This window comes from Chamaea fasciata, unplaced genomic scaffold (genome assembly GCF_029207755.1).
Source record: "Chamaea fasciata isolate MVZ Bird 193981 ecotype frontalis unplaced genomic scaffold, bChaFas1.0.hap1 SCAF_5, whole genome shotgun sequence".
Taxonomy (NCBI): Eukaryota; Metazoa; Chordata; class Aves; order Passeriformes; family Sylviidae; genus Chamaea; species Chamaea fasciata.
In genome coordinates, this window is record NW_027094090.1 from 39,519,107 (window position 1) to 39,542,424 (window position 23,318).

At 35.9% G+C, this 23,318-nt stretch overlaps 1 protein-coding gene across 1 annotated transcript in view; it reads left to right on the forward strand.

The window, feature by feature from the left end:
* Positions 1-23,318, forward strand: part of PTPRQ (protein tyrosine phosphatase receptor type Q) — a 125,683-nt gene that overhangs the window by 100,581 nt on the left and 1,784 nt on the right. The window contains exons 53-61 of the mRNA XM_066183309.1: positions 545-589; positions 6,722-6,748; positions 7,412-7,493; positions 11,824-11,914; positions 13,372-13,448; positions 15,887-16,021; positions 16,135-16,260; positions 18,396-18,544; positions 20,353-20,488. Coding sequence (XP_066039406.1) covers positions 545-589; positions 6,722-6,748; positions 7,412-7,493; positions 11,824-11,914; positions 13,372-13,448; positions 15,887-16,021; positions 16,135-16,260; positions 18,396-18,544; positions 20,353-20,488 — 868 coding nt within the window. The remainder of the gene's footprint in view (positions 1-544; positions 590-6,721; positions 6,749-7,411; positions 7,494-11,823; positions 11,915-13,371; positions 13,449-15,886; positions 16,022-16,134; positions 16,261-18,395; positions 18,545-20,352; positions 20,489-23,318) is intronic.

Here is a 23,318-nt window from a genome sequence, read left to right on the forward strand (position 1 = left end):
AACATTCTTCACCTGCTTATATTTTCCCTGCTGTGTCACAGATGAAACACTGTGGTAGGCAGTCTCCTTAAAGATGAGAAGCCTAAAATAGTCTTGCCTTAGTAGCCAAATATCCTACTGTTGCAGACTAGGAATAGCTGGAAGATGAAAGGTTGTAGCTGTTGACCTGGGGTTTTTGTGCATGTCTGTGTGTGGTACAGAGTAAGTTGATTGCATGTACAAACCTGCTCAAAATAGAGCACACAAGAATGGCTGCTTGTAACAGATGAGAAAACATACTGGGAATCATCTGGAACTCATTGACGTAACGGCTGGGCTATTTCCTGTGCAGGGCACTTGTTCAGAGAGCAGAATTTAGTACCTGCTAATAACAGTGCAAAGCATCCTCTGAAGGCAGAACCTTTGCCAGTGCACTGCAGTAACTGTGCCTCAGATAAATGATCTTGATGGATTTTCAAAATTACCTTGTTTCCACATTGTTAGCTGAATAAAAATAGTCCTAGTATTGTTTATGTACTAAATTGTTAATGGATTTTACTTCCAGATACTCTTCATTTTTCTTTAGACGCAAGGAGATTTTTGTCATCCAGTAAGTTTTTGTATTATTGAAGCAACATGGTGTGTTTTCCATTCTGTTCTCTTAAACTGTGTGTTATCGTACTGTATTGAATGACATAGTTAATCAAAATGGAATGTCAATCTTTGCAGATATTCTAATGACAAACAACTTCATCATTAAATCATGCATATTTTTGGTCCCTAATGTGGAGTTGTAGGAGGTCCACAAGTATTTGGAAATAAATCAGGGTAATTTTTAAATAGAAATTATAACACGTTATGGCAATATAGCCCTGATATATACAACCTATTCTTGAAAAAAAAGGTAGTGTAAATGCTGTTTCTTTCCTTTGGAAGTATGAATATATATACTTAAAAGAAATTCTTTTTATCCTCAACTGTCTTTTGTACTCACACTGCAGTTGTTTTATACTATGCCTCTACAATCTCAGCAACATTTTTATGCAGTCAAATCCTTTGTTGGTATGCAGGTACCATTCTGCCACTTTTCTGTCTGAATTATGTGTATTTTAAATTTTTACAGTCTCAAACTCTGAAGAGTAATTGAAAATAAAATATTTCATAGTTATATACACTTCATTATGTGATTTATGCACAGCAAGACCTTTACTGAACAGTGCTTCAGCAGTTTTAGTTACATCACCCTTATTTTATTGAGTCAGTCTCACTTTTTCATTTGAAATTTGTCATGTCCTTCTATCTGTGTTTTTCCCTTCCCTTCTTCCAACTGTCCTTTAATGGCCAAAAGCAAAGACTTTCTGCTGCTGTCATTGTAAGGTTCAGGATACAGCTGTTAAAATTTTAGATTGTGATTTTTCAAACCGTAGTGTCACTGACGCTACAGCAGGCTCCTTGCCCAGGTCCTTTGTTAAATGTTATGACAAACTCTTGAAGTGCAGGCACTAATTGAGGGCTCCTCAGGACAGGATTCATTACATCTTTTCATCTGGAAGAGAGAAAATATCCCGAGATATTCTCCTAGATAACATACATATAGTAATGAGGGGCAGGGTGTCCTTTATCTGTTCAACTTTGTAGGGTTTTTTGGCTTTTTTTTTAAGCCTCAAAGAACCTTTTACTTCTGGTAAATGACCAGTGCTGTCCTTAATACAGTCAATCCTTCTTGGTAATGATGAGTCATATCAGGGGAGCTGGCAGAAGCATGGCAGCATGTACCAAGGCAGCTTACTGCAAAACCTAATGACTAAAATGGTTTTGTTTCCTGTTCTTAGACTTCCACAGTTGCACCATGAAAGAACTTTTGTACCTGTTGCCACTGGGGAACAGCTATGCTGATGTCAATCACAGTCCCAGTTCTTGTGTCGACCCTATCATTCTCATGATTTGTGGCTAAAGCAGTGACATGTTAGCATGTTTAATTATAGTACTTAATGTTGATGGCTACAGTCTAACCTTCACAAATTTCCCACGCATTTGGAATAGACATTTGCTGCATCTGCATGATCTACATTGGCTGCATTTAGGCAGCTATCTCAGCTGTGTTTGCAATGCTTGTCATGCTGCAGTTTGTGGCATCTTACAAGTGTGTGAGGAGGGCAGAGAGGGGCAGATTCCTCTACCAGACTGGCTTGTTTGTATTTTTTGGATAGAAGTAAATCAACTGAAATCTGGTCCAGCTTCCTACCCTGAAAGGGCAATGGGAAGTTTGTGTGAAAATCCTAGGTGAAAACAGAACAATATAGATTTATTCCCTCTACCTACTAATCATCCCATTCTGCGCTCATTTGAAGGGGGTATTTTGGAAAACAGATTTCTTGTCACTACTCTGACATTATATTATTTAGCTACTATAAATCAATAAAGGCACACACTTGCAGCTGACAGAGTTCATCCACAGAATCAAAACACTCTAGCCTGTGCCATGAGATCCTTCTTGCCTGTCTTTTATCCATTGTCTCTTCAGACATTCTCTCATACTTAGTGGATTGCAGCTTATGAACTTGGCTCATATTCTCAGAAAATTTTTGCAGCTGGTACCTCATGAGAAAAACAATAAATTAGGAAAAAAAATTTCTGTTCTGTATGAATATGACTGGAAATACTTTTCATCATTCTTAGATGAAAAATTCAACAGCTTGAAGCTCAGGAAATGTTCAGTATAGGTTAATCAAAACATTATATTTCACACATTTTTATAACTTTTTTAGTATTAAGTGTTTTGCTCTACAAAAGTCAGTTTGAGTAGGAAAAGAGAAATGTAAAAGTGCCAACCATTCAATTTTGACAATTTTGAAACTTTTTTGTGGGTAACACTTTTTTTGAGCCAGGAAATTGAAGGGAAATCCCAGTTCCAGTAGTAGTCTTTTAACATAATAAAAATCATAAAAGAAATTACTGAAAAACTTCAGTGGCTAAAATTACTAGTACTACTTAATACATATACAGTCACTCTCAACAAGTCTTTGTTAAGCATTTGATCAGTTGGATGTAGTTTTAGAGGGCATGCTGGGAATTAAGTCATACTGAATTTAGTGGAAAATGCAATCTTCTTTATGAATCCAAAATGCTAATTTTGAATGTTTGGGACTTACATTGCATTCCATGATGGTGGAGATGGTGTGAGACAACAGCAGAAAACGACTTGTTCAAAACATACATAGCCCATCGATCTAAATTGGATTAAACACTGTTTCATTCAGCACACTGAATATACATATACTGTATGGTCTTGTTACTTGCCTTATTTACAACAGGTCCATAGGGTTTACCAAGTTGCTCTTCAAAGCAGACATTAATCTTCTGTGAATAGATTCTGTCCTTAAATTTTCAGTGTGCACCAGGTTTGGCGAGACACAAACAACTCTTCCCTGTTCCAGGTGATTACCCAGGAAACAACTTCTCTGGCACCCTCCTTTTGCAGGTTTCCACAGCAAGAATAAAGCCATTTAGATCCCTGTTTTGTTTCCAATCTTTCCTTGAGAAGTTGAACCTTGTGGTTGATCCTTTGAGGCTTTTGTTTCACTCAATGTGAGACAGCTTGTCAAGAAAGTGGGGTCAGAAGAAATGTTTCTGCTTTACCGACACTGTAGCCCCTGCAAATACCAGATAATTGGAATTCCTTTTGGAAAAATATTGTATAGAAAATGATTGTTGATCTTATCTTTCCTATACACTTTGCATTCAGTGGTTGTCTAGGTTTGAGGTAACAATTTTGCACACACATTAATTTCTACAGACCAGCCTGATACTTTCCTTGTGTAGGCAGACCTGTCTTCCTTTGAGTAGATAGGCATGGCTTCTGCCTTGCTTTTTTCTTCAAGAAGTCTACCTTTAGTAATCAGCTATCAAAAATAGCTTCCTGAAGTTTGTGTTCCAGGAGAACAAAGTTTAATAATGTCTATGTCCTGGTACAATGGAAGAAATGACAATGTGTTCTCTTTCCTTAGGCCTTTAATATGTAGGAAGGGTTAAGCTCAATATTGCTCTCAATTAACTTGTTAAATATTAGTTCCTCTGTTGGTCCTAGGAAGTGTCAGTGGTGCTTATGAGTTAAGCCTTTTGCCTACATAGTAATTTCTGTCGTTTTCTGATTGGACAAAGTTTTAATTCCCTGTGGATTTCAGATGATTGACCCAGAGAGAAAGCTGAGTCTGTGTGACAATATGTCTTCAGTTATCACTGCCAACACAAATAAATGGCTTCTTTCTAGCTCTATCATAAGTAATCTGAGTGGGATTCAGATTTTTGATAGTCTTCAAAAAAACCCCACACATGAAACAATACACTGTTTTAAAAGAAAATCAGATTTAAGGCTGTAAAGCATTCTTTATCTTAGAGAATGTTTTTCTTTCCTCATTTCAAAGTCAGACAAGTGGGAATCTGAAATAGTCCAGCTGAAATAGGGAAATTTTCAACTTCATGGCTTGATTTTAAATTGTGCTCATCGAGATCTAGTGATATATTTTTTATACAAAACACTGGGAAATGTGAAGGACAAGATTACAGATAGGTGAGTATTTGTTCATTGACAAAATACTGAAAGATTATTACTATGTATTTCAAGTCAAGAGGCACAGGAAAAAACTATTTTTTTAAGCCTAAGGATGCTGAAACTGAGAGTTGCTGGAAGTCTTTAGTGAGAACACAAAATTCATCCCTTCTGAAAAGCCTTACACAAAAAAGCCAACACCTTTGCCACAGTTAGACAAGCACTTTAAAGTAAATCATCTTATTTTCTGAGCTGCCAAGCCATGGCTATGGGCACTTGCTACTAACAAAAGTGTGACAGTTCAGTAGTTCCAAAAATGACTTAAATTCCTACAGGTAGGCTAAAATGTCAACTTATAGATGCCTTGCTTCTTAAAGAAACCTTATTCTATTGGATCTATGTACCTTCAGCACTGAAACGCTAAATGGCCTACCTGGATTCCTTATGTACATCGCAGAAGTATTTTTTATTCCCTAATGACCAAACTGCATTTTCTTACTACAAATTATGTGCAGTAAGTCCCTCGTTGCTAAAAATTTGAGAGGAGAGTATTTAAAAAATTACTGGAATGTCATCTGGGACATGACTCTTTTCTGTTGTTCTATGGTGAAGATAGGTGAATTCAGTGGAAAAAGAAGTGGAACTTACCTTCAAAATCTGCTTATAATTTTGACCTGAAAAAAGAAGCCTACAAAAAAGTTTCTGTTCTAGTCAAAGACAAATAGATATTTGTGTGCAATACTTTGGTACAGCTATTAAAAATCCTCTTTTTTTGTTAGAAAACTTTAGTTCTGTAGTGTTTGCAATATTACTAGAAGGTAGTTTCATCTGCCACATAATGGAAACAACTTATGTGATACAATAAGCATAAGCTACTTATCTAAACATTCTGAAAAAGCAGAGTGGCATGCTTTATCTTATTGACTTCTTTTCCACTCCAACGCTGTCCTTCAGGTGTCCTTAGTAAGCACCTTCTTTTCTGTGAATACTTTTAACTCCAGTGAGACTGCTCAAGTGAGGCTTTCATAGTTAGTTTGCTTTGGTTTAGGATAATGTTCTAAAAAAGTATGTACCACAAAGGCATTTCTTAGCTTTGAAATTAATTTCTCTGATGCTTAATAATAAATTATTCAATAATTGTATTAATCTCATTTTATTATCTCAAGTAAATTTAAATAATTAGAATAATTTATTAAGCCAACTATTTTTAAAGCAATTTTTTTCCTTTTCTACTAGAATCATGACAGCAATACAGTAGAAATTTGTATTATAGAATAATTTTTGTAATATTTTCTGTAAGAATGGATATTTGGAGAAACAGACACATAAAACAGACACATAAAAGAGGTACTTGAAGGTTTTTTGAAGGAGCAGATTATCTTCTACACTAAACTATTACAAACTTTTTACTTAGTCCTTTAGACAAGCTTTCTGAGTGCTCAAAATTTAGTTTCTAAATCCATTCAGAGGCAATTGTGACCAAGTTTCAAGGCTATCTGAAAGTTCCCTGAGTATAGATGCTCATGTACTATCTTCATAAAACCTGCTGTGAGATCCAGTTAAAGATTTAATATGTATCACAGTTTTTAAAATTGACATATACAAAAAAAGCCATGAACATGTGAAAAATGAAGATAAAACCAGGACACTAATTCCTAAAACCTTTAGAAAAACAACTACAGCTTTGGTTTCTGTAGATATCACCAGTATCGTGATTCATCTGTGACTCATTTTAGATATCTGCTTCAAATGAGATGAAATTACACCTATTTCTCCCCATTGATTATAAAAGAAATCTAGAGTGACTAAGAAATAGGTGTCTGTGTTCAGTCAGGTTATCCTATCCTGATGCTCTGAAATGATGCTTAGAAGAATGATATTGGGTAAAGAATGTAAAGTGGAGCTTTTCAATGTGTATGTAGTGGTGTGCAGCACGTATGGGTTTCCCAGGGCCATACGAGCCCAGAGCACTGTAAAGTGATCTAAAGAAAATGGTAGAAATTGTAACTATGTTTTCCATATCTGCTGATACCTGAGATAAAAACTAATAAAGACAATCACCCTAGGTATCTGAATTTGAATCCATAAGGGAAACCAATCTTTAGGTACATGGTATTTAATCTAGAACCTATTAAAATGCACAGTATTGCTTAACTCTCAGCTTGCTACATTTAACAAAAATCTCTGTTTCAGGTTACTTAGTTATAGAAAATCCATCAAGTAAGTTTATTAAAGATTTTTATGTTGTGTTCATCGGTGAGTCTCAATGTGTGGTTCCTTCCTCTATGTTTATTAGAAAAAAACTCCAAGCTCTGTATAAATCATAAAAGCATGACTAATTGCATGGTAACTGGAGAAATGCTTTCTCTCTCTCTGGGGTGAAGCCTGCATGTCTGTGTTTTAGCTTGGGAAGTAATACAGGGTTATTTAAACTCCTCAGGACTTAAAAACCATGTCATTATGAGAATGAGATCACCGCAATATTTTATGCGTCTAAAACCTTGCAATGTGTAAAATGTTTTCTGTCTGACAAAGAAGTATTATGTACCTTAGAATGCAATAATAAGTTTACAAATTTACTTTAATGTCAAAAACTTGCCTTGAAATGGTGTTACCTATAAAAACAATCATAGCCTACGGTACTGTTAACATTAGCAACATTAAAAATTTTGTGGGAGGAACAACAAAGGAGTAAAATGTTTCTCTTTTAAGTGATTGAAAAGAAATCAAATAAGCATGGTGTAAGCAATTTGTAATTTTCTGCCTATAAGTATCAGTTTCCACTGAACTGGAAAATATTGCTTATTAATAAACTACAGGTAAATAACAAGAATGGCGAAGATATTCCCCATGGGTTTCTAATTCTTCTGTTCTTATTTTCAGGCCAATAAGCAAGAAATCCTTTCTACAACATGTTGAAGAGCTTTGCACAAACAACAACCAAAAGTTTCAGGAAGAATTTTCGGTATGTTGCTAGCAGTTGTCACAACATGGCAAGGCCTTCAGTCGTTTCATGTGTCACATTTCATGTCCATTTTAAGCAGGCAAGGCCATGAAGGACTCTGGCCTTGATAATCAATACCCAATTACCAGGTTGATTGTTTAGAATGTAACAGTACACCGATTTGGATTCTGCAGCCTATACTACAACCTGGTCAGAATTATTCACCTTAGTGCCAGCCAAAGAGAATCTTTAGTCTCCAACATTTCAAGACCTCCATATTTATGTTTTTATGTATCTAGTGTTGCATGTAACGGTTACCTAAGAACAAGTTATTTAGAGTTTCCTAACGTATACACAGGTATATTTAACTGCTATAAATATGTTTGTTTTCCTGATGTCTGTTTTCCTGATGATGACTCCAAAAGCCGAATTAATATTCATTCTGTAAAATCTTCAGGCCCCAGTCATACTGCTGTGAAACTCAGAAATGTTTTTCTTTCATAGATTTTGGTGCAGAAAGTCAAAGGTTTGCACACGGTGCTTTGGTTTTTGTTCCTCTACAAGTAATAGGTCATATTTCTCATGCTCTTGAGAATAGCTTCCATGTGAATAGCCTCCATTTCCTTTCATAAGCAGATGAACACAGCAAGCCTGTCTTTTTTCTGAAAAGAGCCTAATTCTCAAAATATACATTACAGATAATATAATGCATGTATAGTTTCAGATTTAAATCTCAAAGTTTTCACTATTTTCATTAAGTAATATTTTATGGCTATCATATTTTTTTCTCAACAATAACTTCTTGTTATTTCAGAATCTTTATCATCATTATCTTTCTTAACACATACAGTCATTTGCCCAAAAATAATTTGTCACTGTCCAGTGACTTTATTAGTTTGGATTTATAAATTTACCATGAATAGTTTACAGTTGGATTAACAAAAACAAAGACTTTACAATTGGCTTTTCTTCTGCTAGATTATAATATTTCAGTTTCCAGGGGAACACTAACAAAAGTGTATAAAGATTAATGGTATTTCCTACGGGTTTTTTTTGTTATGCTCATTAGGTAAAATTTCATAATAAAAAGCATCATAAAATTCTCAGAGCAATAGAATAAGAATGTTTTTTCCTAAAACCAGAAGTGTTATTTCACTTGAGCAAAAATGATTGTAGCCAAATTATGCATGACTGAACAGATGAAAAGTTTTACTATCAATAACACTTTCACATCTTAACATTGATTACTAGAAAGCCTCTAGTACTACTTTCTTTAGGAGTGACCCACACTGGCTAAGCCTTACAGCATTGTAATGTCTTAAACAACAGCGTTTTATCAAACCAAAATCTTTGCGATTTGCTTAAAATTTAGATAAATACAAGAAGCTGAAGTCTCCTTCAAATAATTTATATAGTCAAACTATAAGAGACAGATAAATATGTCATTTAGGTTTTCAGTCTTTTTTCTCTCTGAGCTTCAACTTCCATGTTTCAGAGTGTAGTGATATCTTCCCAGATGACTTGTCCAAGGGCAGGCACAATTTCAAGGTAGGTTCAGTCCCTCAATCCGAGTGTATCTGTATTATTTGGCAGCATGTCTTAACAGATAAATAATAGGATTGACAGCACACTTGAAATGACATTGGTAATGACAATGCTCAGGAGCAGGCAATGCACCCACTAAGCAAGCAGACCTCATGATCTGCTTTGTTTTCATCCACATGTATAATTCTACTTTTACATAAATGACTTCAGGGTCCTGAACCTGTGTAGGAAATATTAGCTGAAGATATAAACCCTTGAATATGATATAAACCCATATCTGAAGCATATAACTAAGTGGTGAAACACTAGAACAGGTTGCTGGTGGAAGCTGTGAATGCCCTATCCCTAGAAGTATCCAAGGCCAGGTTGGATGGAACTTTGAGCAACCAGGTCTGGTGGAAGGTGTCCCTGCCCATGGCAGCATGGGGTTGGACTAGATTATGTTCATGTCCCTTCCAACTCTGACTGTTCTATGGTTCTATGAAAAGCATAGTGCTGAGCTTGCTTGGGCTCTCAGTCTGTCTCTGGATGAGTAAATTCAAGTTAACTGGGAACAGAATATGAGAATATGATAATTTACACTAATAAACTAGTATATTCCCTGAGTTGGATTTGGACTGTTTTACCTAGCAGTCTTCCTGTACAATTCCAAGATATGCTTTGGTAGGTAAGGTAGTCTAGGGATAATTTACAATACGCAGTTTGTGGACAACAAATATGGTTTGGAGTTTTCCAGCATAAATGTGAGTCTTCCCATTTCACTTACTCTTGTAATCCATAGACATTCCCAGTTTCATCTAATTTGCTTGCCTGACCAAACTGCAGTGCCAGGACATCTTCAGAGGTCTATCTCGGTTCACATGTGAACATGGCCTGTGTGTAAATGTGATGAGAAGGAAATCTGGACCTCAGAATGGACCTGGATCCATTTCTTGTCAGAAAAGACAAGCTTAAAGAAACCACAGGGAGCCAAAGTAACTGATGATGGGTGTCACCTCGCCACTATTCAAACTTCCAGCTTATTCCTGCGTCTCTCAATACGTTTGGGAACTTATGCTTTTCTCGTAACTGGGAAATAACTGAGACAGAAATACTTGTATAATACTTGTTTTATGATAAGTTCTGCTCATGAATAAAAAAAAAAATGAAATCCTTCAAAGTGTCACCAGTGCCACAAAAGCACTACAGTAAGCAAAATGCAAATTGATTATTTCAAATTTTTTGAGCTTGCAAAGAAACATGGTTTCTGTGACAAGTTGTTACTGAGTCTGAGAACCCAAATAGTGTTTCCCCAAATCTGAAAATAATAGATAAGACTGAAATCCCTACTAATGCAGAGAATTGGTACAGGGCTTTCAAGCACTTGTTCAGTTATGGAAGCATCATTATGACAATAACAAGATCTGCTTCTCTATTACCTCCCTACTACAAAGTGCTGTATAATGGGGCTACTTCTACAGTAGTTAACTGGCAAGCTAAAACTCAGAGGAGTGAGGTAAATGAGGCAAGTCAAAGTTCACTTAATCGTGCACCCAAAACACTTGCAAAATTCATAATAGGCATTTTGTGTGTATGTCCTTCTTTCATGAAAATATTCAATGATAGAAAATTTGTGGGAGAGTTTTAGCTTTCTGAATGAGAGGAATTTTAACATCTCCACCTTTAACTGTGTTTTACACACAAGGCTGACAAATATTTGAATTAACAGTGAAAGAAAATCACTGTAATAAAACAGTCCTCGTTTTCCATTTTTTCATTACATCGCTCATGTATTTATTTATTTATTTGCTAGGAGATTCCCATTAAATTTTATTCATAAAAGACAGACTGTCTCAAATACCTGGGCAAAAAGGCATAATTAATATTGAGCCTGATAGTAAGGCTATCTTCCCAGCTTTTGGAAGTAGCCCATGCAGACAGTAACTGCTAATATTAAAAGACAAATTTGAAGGGATTACAAGCAGCAAAATTTTGTATTGTGCTCATTCAAAGCAATAAGTAGACCTCTTGATTTATATCTTAGATAGATATAAAAAACAGACTTGTGTATAAAATTTGTCAAACAAAACAAAATTCTATTGAAGTTAATGTGTTTTGAATTCTGTATTTTCTGCGTCTTCTATTCTCTTAACACCAAGGTCATAATTTTTCACATTTTCTCCATGAACAAGTCCTGAAGTGTCTCCACTCTTTCAATCAACTTTTTAAATTATATATTATATACCTGTTTATGCACACTAACATCCCATCAAATAAGTTCCTCAGCATGAATGATTTATCCATCTCTGTCCTCCACTAATAGAACTAATGGTCAGTTATGAAACTGCAGCACAACCTAAAATAACTCTTCCTACCCCTTTCACAAACAGTCTCATGAACAATAACTAATTGTCAGTTGTCTCAACTTAATTAAATTCTTACCAATACTCATGCTGTACCACAAGCTCTCCCAAGCTACAGGAGTCAGGAAAAGGCATTATTCAAGACTAAGTCTGAGTCAAGCATGTGACTTCATTAAAAAAAACAGAAAGCTACAAAAGGTGATAGACTGACTTTATCCAGGCTTTTAGAGGTGAAAGTTCAAATAAACTTAATTGTTCTAGTTGACAGCATTGTCTGCAGTTCTGCATCTAACTTTGCTGGTGTTACTGGGGTTGGCAGTGAGGTGGGAAGCTCTGTAATGCTTCCAGCTGTTCTTAGAAATGCACTGTTGCAGACTTGTAGAGTTTTTCATCTTACTGGGTGATTGTGTCATATTTTAAATTCAAGTGGAAAACTTTTCCAAAAAACATTTATTCCTCTGCAGGAACTTCCCAAGTTTCTTGAAGACCTTGCTTCAACGGATGCTGATCTGCCTTGGAACAGGTCTAAGAATCGTTTCCCAAACATAAAGCCATGTATGTGCGTTTACTGACCAACTCCTCCATTTTGCTCTTTACTTTCAATAGTGTAATAGATATTTGGAATGCAAGTATGTTTTTGTTTGATCTCTTTGAAATAGCAGTACAATCATGTCCACATTATGAAATAATTTTCTGTCAAGTAATCTGTCTTTACTTTGTAGGTTTTTTTAAAGACCCAGTTTTATTTGCAAGAAGCTTTCAACTTGCTCTCACAAGCTTTAATATGCAGGTGCAAGAAACTGTAGCCTCAATAGTTTCTTGGCTTTGTAATTCAAGCCATGTAGCAAACTCTTTAAAATTCTTGCTCATTGTTTTTTCCCCCTTTAGTAAGAAGCAATTTTTTAAACATATAAAATCCACATGTTTGTGCATTCAGCTACCTCAGGAGTCTGGATATGCTTTCTTGTGGATATGTGTACATGTGCTACAAAGGCTCCACAGAAGATCAGAGTGACTGTATGATAACTTATAAGCCCAGGCTAGATATTATCACAGGAGACAGGAGTCTGTCTCTCTATACTCAACACTGCTTCATTTTTCAGTTAATAAGACAAGAAATGTCATTATTATTTTAGGCATTAGCTGTGATGTGAGATGGAGTGCATGGCATTCCTTGGTTAATAATGCTACATTCTGTGCTATTAACTTTTCAGAGCAGCTGTTCCTGAAATCTACTGACTTGTTCAAGACATATTCTAAGTTGCAGCCACTAAAAATTTATCTTCATGACAGACGATAAAACATAAACAGATATGTTTCATAAATATTTAACTTTGTATTCTAATATTCTTTACTAAGTTGAGAACCAAACACCGAAATTCTGGTGTTGCACTCATGATATGTTTCTTGGATTTTGTAATTTTTGCAAATGTACTGTGGTACCAAACCTGAAACCCTAGCTTTTTTTTTTTTTTTTTTTTTTTTTTTTTAAATAATGACTTAGCCTTATGTAAAAAAAGTAAAACTATAGGAAAAGTGCCAGAATCTGGCTCAGTGTCCTGGGCAGCAACTATATAGAAAAAACTATCAGATTCCTGCCCCTGCCCTCTGACTCACACAGAAGTCGTGTATGCTAGAACAGCATGGCTTGAAGTACACAGGCTCCTTTTAGGTACAGAATTCTCCCACATATACATATAGATAGATAGATAGATAGATAGATAGATAGATAGATAGATAAATATAGATAGATAGATAGATCTCAAATTCGAGGGTTTTGCTCATTCACCATTTAAATTAAAAAGTATTATATACAACATGTCTAGAGCATTGAAGACCATAAAATAATGGAAAAAGGTTAAATTACCTTTGTAATTATTGTTCTACTCTGTCAAATATTGTTACTGTTAATAACAGTATTTTTGATTTCTTAGCACTCCTGGAACACTTTTTACATGTTTTATGGTTTTTGAACCAATCTTTTAGTTAACTAGACTTTACTTCCATGACAGATAATAACAACAGAGTAAAGCTGATGCCTGATGCTGGTATTCCTGGATCTGACTACATTAATGCCAGCTATGTGTCTGTAAGTAGAAAGTCTCTCACATTTTCACTGTATTTGTTTTCTGGTAGAAGAGTAAAAAGATAACTCACAACAAAAACAGGATTCTAATTTTTCTTTCATTCACTACAGCCACTGTTGCCATGACATTGTTCAAGTGACCCCTGTGGCACTAAACATGACAAGTTAAAAATATACATATGCCATTTCCTTGCTAAGCAATGATTTCCAGTAATAATCAAAACTGTCCAGAAAATTGCTTTTTATAAATTATCTCGTACCATTATCATAAAAGGCAATAGTGGAACTCCCACTGAGATAAATTGTTTAGATAGGTGTTATTGGGCCTCTTGATTCAGGAGTTAAAGTTGCTGTATATGAATAGGACAATGCAAAGATAACTAAACTGAAAACTTTCATAGAAATGGCTAACAGTTTTGGCATGCTCCTCATTATGTTTTGAGAGTTATGATGGAGGAAAATGAAAGTAGGCTTCTTGAAGAAGAAAGTAATGCTATATTTTTTTTATCCTCATCTTTCTTCCCAGACTGGGAACATTTTCTTATTGTATGCTCAGTAAATCTTCATCTATATTCTAATTTCATTTTTGTCCTGTTAAGGCTCAACGTGTGAATTATAGTTATGCATCTAATCTCTTCTAGCAGTGGTTGGTGATCTTACATGAGGTCAAGACTTGATTTACATTAGATACTTTTCAAACACACCAAGACATGCAGAGTCAAAACAGATGACACAAATGAAAAATAGAAATAGTTATTTGCAGGTAACTAAGAGACATTACAGAGAATAAGCAGTAGAGATGAGATATTTTCCTTTCTTATTAGCAAATGGTGTTTATTCTCATTATGTCTTTGTTCTGAGAGTTAAAAGATAGGAAGAACCATGCCACCTGATGCTGGGACTATACACAGAATGATTGAGAAGGAAAGCAGAGGAATCTTGGACCATGGTCTAGTCTTTGCCTTTCCTGTCACTGACAGGTCAAGTTTTAGGCAGGGAACACTAACAGCAACTTCCAAAAAGCTGTAGCAAAAGCCAGCTACAGAGTGTTCCCTGCTGAGATTTTGCTTGTGTCCATACATTTTAGACAGCCATTCATAAGTGAATAGACAATTCCAGTGTTATGGTTTCTCAAGGCTAAAATTTTGTCCTTTGTATGCTCTCACTTTCCATGTTGGTCGTTGTAGAAATATATAAGTGCTGTAAACATGCAATATGTATGTGTATTTACATACCAAGTTACCTAGGCCCATTTACATATGCATGCTTGTAAAGAAAGGAAAAGGGAAGTCCTGTGCACAGTTTGAAAAACTGGGAACTCTGCTGCTACTTTGACATTCATTGGTTAAACCAAGTCAGCAACTGAACTGTGAGCTTTGCATCCCTGAATTATAGTTTCTCACCTCATTCTTAAACTAAGGAGGATTAACATAGTTTCCCACTGCCACCTGTTCTTTATATTATAGATGGAGTAAGTAACAGGCAGCTGTGAATTATAGGGCTATAATTCCAACAAGAAGCTTTGGTAGTGCTATAAACCACTGTGTCAGTTGCTTTGAGCAGTAAGCAGAGCACTGTGATATTATAAACTGCTAGTTCTATGTCATAAATTTATTGTTATTATTGCAATTGTTGTTATTTTAGACTTTCTGAAGTACATAATAGTTCCTGTAGGTGTACTTCTTTTCTAGGAGGAACCAGATCCATGTGAAACCATGCACTCAGAGCATCTGTAGATTTTTTCAATAAATTTCCTTCTTCCTAAGTTTTACTTAGTTTATTAAACTAAGTAAACTTCCTTAGTTTTACTTAATTTATAAATTAACCAAAGAGCAGAAGCCAACACTGAAATAAAAGTCAACACCTTCAGTAGTTTTCTTGAAGATCTTTCATTGGACACCATGTATTTCAGTAAGCTTCAGCCCCACGTTGCAGCAGATCCCAGACAATCACCAAAGAACAAGGTCATTAGTGTGTGTATTGCTTGCACTGGCTCTCAGACTGCTCCTTAGTTGTTTCCCTGGCTCCACTGCTCCTTAGCACTATTTAATTCTACTTTGTTGGCCAGCTCTTGATTTAGTTCTTGGTGGCCTCTGGCTGGATCTGCAGTAAGTATAATATGAAGGCTTAGATACGTTTAAATGGGAGTTGATGACCTGATGTCCTAATATCTCTGCTAAATGCATTTCTATTACCATGGCACTTCCCATACTTTAGTAGAATATTGTTTCATAACTGGACTACAGAAAAAAGCCATTTCTTTCTTAGTTTTCCAAGGCAGCCTGCTATGCAGTGACTATCCAGGCATATGCCAATTCGCTTAGTGCGTCTGACAAGATTTTAGCCTTAGGCACAGCAGATACAGGCACAACTATGAGTCACAGACAAACTCTTTTGTTTCCTTGCCAACCATTATGTATTAAATATTTTCTCTTTCTTAGGGCTATTTATGTCCAAACGAGTTTATTGCAACTCAGGGACCATTACCAGGAACAGTGGGTGATTTCTGGAGGATGGTGTGGGAGACAAGAGCTAAAACACTTGTGATGCTCACACAATGTTTTGAAAAAGGACGTGTAAGTTACCAGTGAACCAATTAAAAGCCCTTGATATAATTAGAAATGCTGTATTTAGTTTCTGTCAAGATTAGATGATAATTGTTAATTAATTAGTAATCATCTCCCTGCAGATAAGATGTCATCAGTACTGGCCAGAAGATAATAAACCAGTCACTGTGTTTGGAGATATAGTGATTACTAAATTGATGGAAGAGATTCAAATAGACTGGACCATCAGAGATCTAAAAATTGAAAGGGTAAGCCAGTGCTGGAAGTATATTAAAAAAAAAAAAGTTATGTGCTATTTCCCACCCAACTCCCTCAATATTCTTCTTTTCATCTTTAAGTGCATATGCATTTTACTGCCTGGTTGTCCTGCATTTTATTTTCAGGCATGTTTTATTTCCTGAGAATTTCTGTCACAAGGAGCTCAGATATTTTTCCAATATGCTATGAAGGGCCTACTAAGGTTACTGAACTTCTGGTCTGGTGGGAGGTGAAGTTTCTACTTGGACACCTTGGTGTCTGTTCTAGAAAGGAGTAATTCTAACCATTTTGGGATCAGACAAATCCTTCTGAATGTATCCCTCTCAGATGAAAGGGCAAGATTCTCTGGTGCAGCTGTTTTGCATTGTACCAGCAGCCATTGGCCTCCACCCCCAGGAGATTCACCCAGTATAAATGAGAATCATCAGTATTACTCCTACTCTTTGTGCTGGGAAGGAGGAGTAGGGATGCAGCAGAGATCTTCACCTTTGTTATGACTCACAACTACAGTTTTCATGCTTTGGAAAAATTATAACCCAGCATTAAGTCGTGTGCTCAAAAAGCAGTCTGGGAATAAAGACTTGAAATTAAGTCAGCCTTCTTTTGCACTCCCAGCACTGGTCTGTGTTGCACGTAGTGCAGCTACATCCTAGGACCTGAACTTGGCTGTCCTAATGCAGCCATTGCCATCCTGTAGCATGTGCATGTGACAATGGGCACACAGCAGGAAGGGGCTGGTCTCAGTGGTCACCCCATAGGGGTATGTTGTGCACACAGTACAGAGAAACTGAACATTTAAAAATGATTGAGAGAAGATAAACCTTTTTTTCAGCTAAAAATAGAACATAGAGAAACAAGACTGGAAAAAGGACTATTTAGAATAAAAATTACTGCCAGCAAAATGCCAAGTCACTTCTGTTAATGAGGTTGAGGCTGAAAATAAGGTAATCTGAATTGACTGGGTGAGCCATTTACTGCAGCTGCACAACCCTGCACAAGAAGCTATGCCCTTTATAAGCATGTCATTAAATGTGCTGTATTGCTGGGTTTTAGATTGTACGTCCATTCACAAGTGGTTGGATGCTTGATGATCTTCCAGTGAAGATAAAAAACATATGTGAAGCAAATAACTCAAAATCATTGCCATTGTGCCTCCAAAGTAATTTCTCTTCCATTTTTATGTTGATCAGTTTTAAAAAAAATAGCACAACCAAAAAGTAGTTGCTACATGTAATTGTTCACCATTCTTCAATATTTCTTGCAAAACGAAAAAACTGATTGTTTGAAAAGAGATTTCAAAAAAACCTAAACTGGTTCATTACACAACAGTTGATTAAACTCTGGTACTCCTTGCTGCAGGATATTGAGAATGCTAAAAACTTACAGGAATTCAAAAATTCTGCATAAATTAGTAGAAGAAAATACTAATGAGAAATAATAAATTTCCATTTACTGTCTTTCACTGAGGCAATTCACAAGGCACAAACTATTAACAACGGAAAGGTTATTCTGGGGCACTACAGATTCATTGTTGTCATGTTTTATAATGTTCCCTAACATTTGTTTCTTGTCCACTGTTAGAAACAGCATACTGATGTAGACAGGCCTTTGGCATGATGGTGTTCTTTCATTTTTACATCCTTCAAAAGTAATCTGGGTATTAGACCATAACCTCTTTTTTGAGGTTACTGTTGTTGCTGCTCTGATTGAAAGAGCATGAAAGAAAATAGATCTGTGTTTATCAGTGATATGTGTTTGCTTTTACCACATTAGATCAAGTGGTTGCTTCTTCCTGAACGAATTTGTCATCCCAGCTCATTAAACTTCTAAATGAGCCATTCAACCTGCAGTCTACAAATTACAGATATAATGACTGAAGTCAAATAAAGAGTCACCACTGAAGTCACTAATATTTCCTGAAAGATGAACTTGATGACATCACTCAAAAAACCTTGCCAGAAGTTCTGTGCACAACAAATTATCCCTTCATGCCAGTATTCTTATAATTATTATGCTATTCTAACTTTATTTTTTTACATGAAATTACGGAGAAGTTTACATGTACCTTACTGAACCTTCTGCAGCACTTCTTCTATAAAAACTGCATTATTATGTATTTTTTCAGCATGGAGACTGCATGATGGTGCGGCAGTGTAACTTTACTTCTTGGCCAGAACATGGAGTCCCTGAAACTACTGCACCAATTATCCATTTTGTAAAACTTATCCGTGCAAGTCGAGCGCATGATAACACACCAATGGTGGTGCACTGCAGGTAAGCACATTCACCAAACCATCCAAGTTTGGTAGCTTCGAATTTGAAGCACATGATAATGTACAGGGAAGTTGCGAGAAGAATAACCATGAAGACTGAGAGCACAGATATGGTTCTAGTGATGGACAGTGATGAAGGTTTCTCTAGAAGTCCTTCTTCTTTCTTTCTAGAAGGTAAAATTTAAATGACTGTTCTTCCATTTATAGAAATCCATTGAGGTGATGTCAGGGAAATAATTGCTCCACCAATTACCATAAAGTTCTGCTGGATTTTTCTCCATTTTCCTGCCTAAACATAAGAAGTGGAATAGCAAATGACATATGTTGGTTTAAATTACTTCTAATATAATTATAGCTCTTCTTTAGAATCAAGTATTAAAAATATATTTAAAATTTACATGTCACATATCATAAGGAAGAAACTATTTGAAGCCACAGAAAATGGCAAATGGAAACAGGGGTTTGCATAGGCCAGATTTCAAACTTGGATGCCTGTAAACAGCTAAAACCTATATTTAGGCTCTTAAATGGTGTGGTGGTTAGAGGTGTTCAGCTGTCATAGTTTCCACTGATTTCATTAATACCCTTAAACTTCTGTTTCAAAGAGTAAGTGTGTGGGGAGGTCTAAGCCTTAAGGAAAGCAATGAGTGTGTTTGCATTTTTTGTGCAGGTCAGTGCTCCCACTGAATGAGTGGGCTTGCTCCATAAAGGGATCTGAACTCATAGGTCTGCTACTGAGTCTGTGCCTCATTCTCACTTGGTGTGAGTCTGGAAATAAGTGGAAGGAAAAGATGGCTTTGATGCTACAAATCTTTTCCCAAACCACTTTATCATGCATAGGAGTTCTTTTTATTTGTCCTCAGCATCCTATGGGTGCCACCCACAAAGGCTAGTAAAGCCTTATTTAATATTGTTTTCTGTGATGAACATTTCCCTCTGCTGCCAGGGCCAGAGAGACTGTGACAGGAGAGAACAACACGGTCCTCATGTTTTCAGGACACTTGTATTCTGTAGCGACTCTGCAAGGAACCCAATATTCTTTTCAGAAGGGAGATGTGTAAAGGAGCCAGCGTGGGCCTGACACTCCACCTGTGCTCACATTCCTGATGGTTTATAAAGCATTACTGTTGTATTCTCATATCCAGAAAACTCATTCATTACTTATTGCTCATTGGATATTGCAAACTCAAGAGTTCTGCTATGTAACTCTTGATAATCTGCAGTGATTACACCCTGCATTTATTACACCAATTGCAGAGAAGTCTGATAGTCATTTAGAAATTATCCTATTCATTATAAGACCTTGAAATAAAACACTACCTACCAGCACGTCTTGGACACTCATCTTCCTTTTAAAAGTATTTTCTTATAATTGTTTTTGCTATATCCCATGTTGTTTTGTCTCAAATATCAAAAGAATCACAGAATACCAGTGTGATTTCACAAAATCTTGTGATTTTTTTTTTCTCTCAGTTAATGAGCTCTAGAAAGCTCACAGAAAATCTATAGGATCTTTTTTCCCACTCAAACAGGTCTGGGTCATATGAACATATATATGAGTAATATCTCATTTATCTGATGAAAATAAGAAACTAAAAACTTTGAAAATGTGAAATCAAAATTAGAAAATGGCTCAAATCCAGATTTCACTTCTTCTAATTCAGAAAGGAATTCACAAGATGTAAATACTGAAAAAAGATTTAGGTTTTGCTTCAGAAGTTTTTCTTTCACAATAAACAATTTATCCAGAATATTCTAAGAAAATGCTGAAAGCATTAACGTAAAAGCTTTATCTTACTATGTTTGCAGTGCTGGTGTCGGAAGAACAGGTGTTTATATTGCACTTGACCATTTAACCCAACATGTAAATGACCATGATTTTGTGGATATCTACGGACTTGTAGCTGAGCTAAGAAGTGAAAGAATGTGTATGGTACAAAATCTGGTAAGATTCATCTATTCTGTTTTCTTGTTGTTGAAAAATTAGTCATCTCTTCATGTGACCTACAAAACAAGACTGGAAAACTCATAACAATCAACTTTATAATACATTTTCTACCAAATCCTGCTTTTATTTATTTCAAGCATTGTGGAAATATATTTTCTGTTTCCACCTAAGTACACTTAGCCAGAAAAGTCTTGACAAGTGCTGAAAAGAGTGCTATTTATTTTTAAGCCTAAATAATAAATTCTCAGTCTCTAAGAAAGTTTATTTCAAATTTTGGGTGCAGAACAATTGATAGATTTAAAATGGATTCAGTTATTCACTACTTGATTTGACTTTATTTACTATTTAAGTGTATTTTTTTTGTGTATGCCTATGTGGCATAGCCCACCAGACTTTAAAATATTAATTTACCTTTGAACTCATTATTGATTCCTTGATTCTTTTTCAATTGCTTCCAATAAAATAGTACATATGGATGTATTTAATCACAGATTTCAAACCATTTAAAATAAATGGTGGGGTTTGGGTCTAAAAAAATACATTTCTCGCAGACTTTCTTTGTATGGATGTAAGTCAGTGATGACCTGCTGGTGAGGAAGACTAGGAATTCTTAGTATATGTAAAGGAATAATAGAAGAATTTAAAGCTCAACCTAAATGCCCAGTGGAACAAAAATCAGCTTTATTTGAATAAGGCTTCTGGCACAAGTTTCCTGCAGGCCGTATCTAACCCAGGGCAGCCTGAGTAGCCTTTGAGTCTACAGCATGACTTAGCAACTTCTCAGTATGGACAAGTAGTTTCAGGATGAACTTCCACATGACTGATAGATTTAAATTGATTTTAATGTAAGGAGACTTGCTCCATTTGAAATGAAATTCTGCTATTCCATATCCCATCAGAATATGTAAAAAGCATGTCAGAATACACAAAGCAGTTAACCCTTCAGAAAATTTTATAGGACTTTCTGGTGATACCATGTGCTCGAATTTTTTCCTTTTGAAGCCTTGATGCAGCTAAACAATTGCCAGTACTTTCTTGTGATGATGAATTCCGGGAATACTTTTTAGGTTCTTGTTTCACATTTTTGACTAGAAGTAGAATTATCTAGAAATAAATCAAAGGCTGGAAGGAAATTTAATGGAAGCACTCCCAAAATAAAATCTTAAAACAGTGAGACATTTGATAATATTATTGTATGTTTTTAAAATATACATCATTTTTGTGTATCTCTTTGTTTGAATATTTTGGCAGGGGCTAGGAAAAGGTGTGCCAAAATGCAATACAAGATGATGGTGTCAGAGTTCAGGCTTCCTAACAAATCAAGTATCCATCTGTATGCTAGCTGCAAAATTCTGAGATAGCCCTTTCTCTGTCCAGGTCCTAGCTCATATTTGCAAGATTACAAAAGTCGGATCAGCAACAAAATTTGCCCAAAGGGAATCAATCTTGTAAAGTTTTATGGTGGATTCAAAAGTCAAGCTATTCTGAGAGTTCTGTTATAAAGCACTGTTGAGTTGCCTAGTAATCAGATTTTATGTGATCGGCACAGAACATATAAAAGAGAGGAGCAATTCCCTCCCAGAACTCAGTATAGAAATCCCTCAATCAAACTGTCTGTAAGAGCTAGGAGTAAAATAAATAAAAGCTGATTTCTCTCAGACTTGTATTTTGCTTGTTTATAGCTTCAAAACAACGTCCCTTTTTGCTAACAGAAGCATAATCTGTTACTGTAACCAATGGATAAGAATAGTTAAGATTTTCATTGATTCTAACTCGGAAAATAACTAGTTACACATAAATTTCCCAGGTGGCCTGCTTCACTCTCCCCTGGCAAACCCAGAAATGTTTCCATTGCTACATTCTCAGATGTAGCTGCATGAGTGCAAGAGATTACAGAGCTTTCAGAGCCTGTATTCTGAACTGGAATAACCAATCTAAACTCCACTGAGATTTAAGACCTTCATTCTAGAAATCCATGTTTGTTCAGAAGACATATCAAAGCTTTTCTTGCCAAGTACAAGGGCTAGTTTGAAGTAATGTCATGCTATTATTTCAGTAAGAAAGTTACTGAAAAGTGTAATGGTGCTGGAGGCTTCAGGGGGCCTCTGAAAAGCTGCTTTATGTACCCACAGTTCTGGAGCTGTGACAGTAAAACTTATCCACGTAAGCAAATTTCTCTCATACATCTGAGACACTTGTATTGCAAATTGATGGCAGTTCTGAAACAAAATAGCAATTTCTGAGCCAAAAAATTACATAAATATTTTTTTTACCTGTGCAAAGGTCAAGGATAAGAGTATGATTTTGGCGCAGATACTCCAAATCCATTTTGACAAGGTTCTGGGCAACATATTCTAGCTGACCCAGCTTGAGTAGTGGGTAGTTGCACCAGGTGGTCTCATGAGGTCTCTTCCAATCTGAATGCACCTGGCTCATTTTCTGCATCCACATATTCAATATTTCTCCTATGTGAATATATGCTTGATTTATTTATTATATTTCTATCTGTTTTCATTCCTTTATTTCATTCTTACATTGCCTTATTTTGTTTCCCTCTTTTCATACTTGATGTCCTTGAATGCGTCAAATTAACTTGAGTTGCCCACTCTTTCTATCATTTGTTAAAAATGAGGCTACTGCTCGAGAAGTATTGCTCAAAATACTGGGTTAATTTGCTCCTAGCACTGGTGCAAGCTTCTAGAATATATAGGTTTAGATTTACTTGAACTTCTGCTGGTTTTCTCTATGGTAGATAGAGGAAAATTTTCTTATCTAGACATTACAGTCATGTGGTTCAGTTTCTTCAGTCTGCATCTCATGGCAAAGT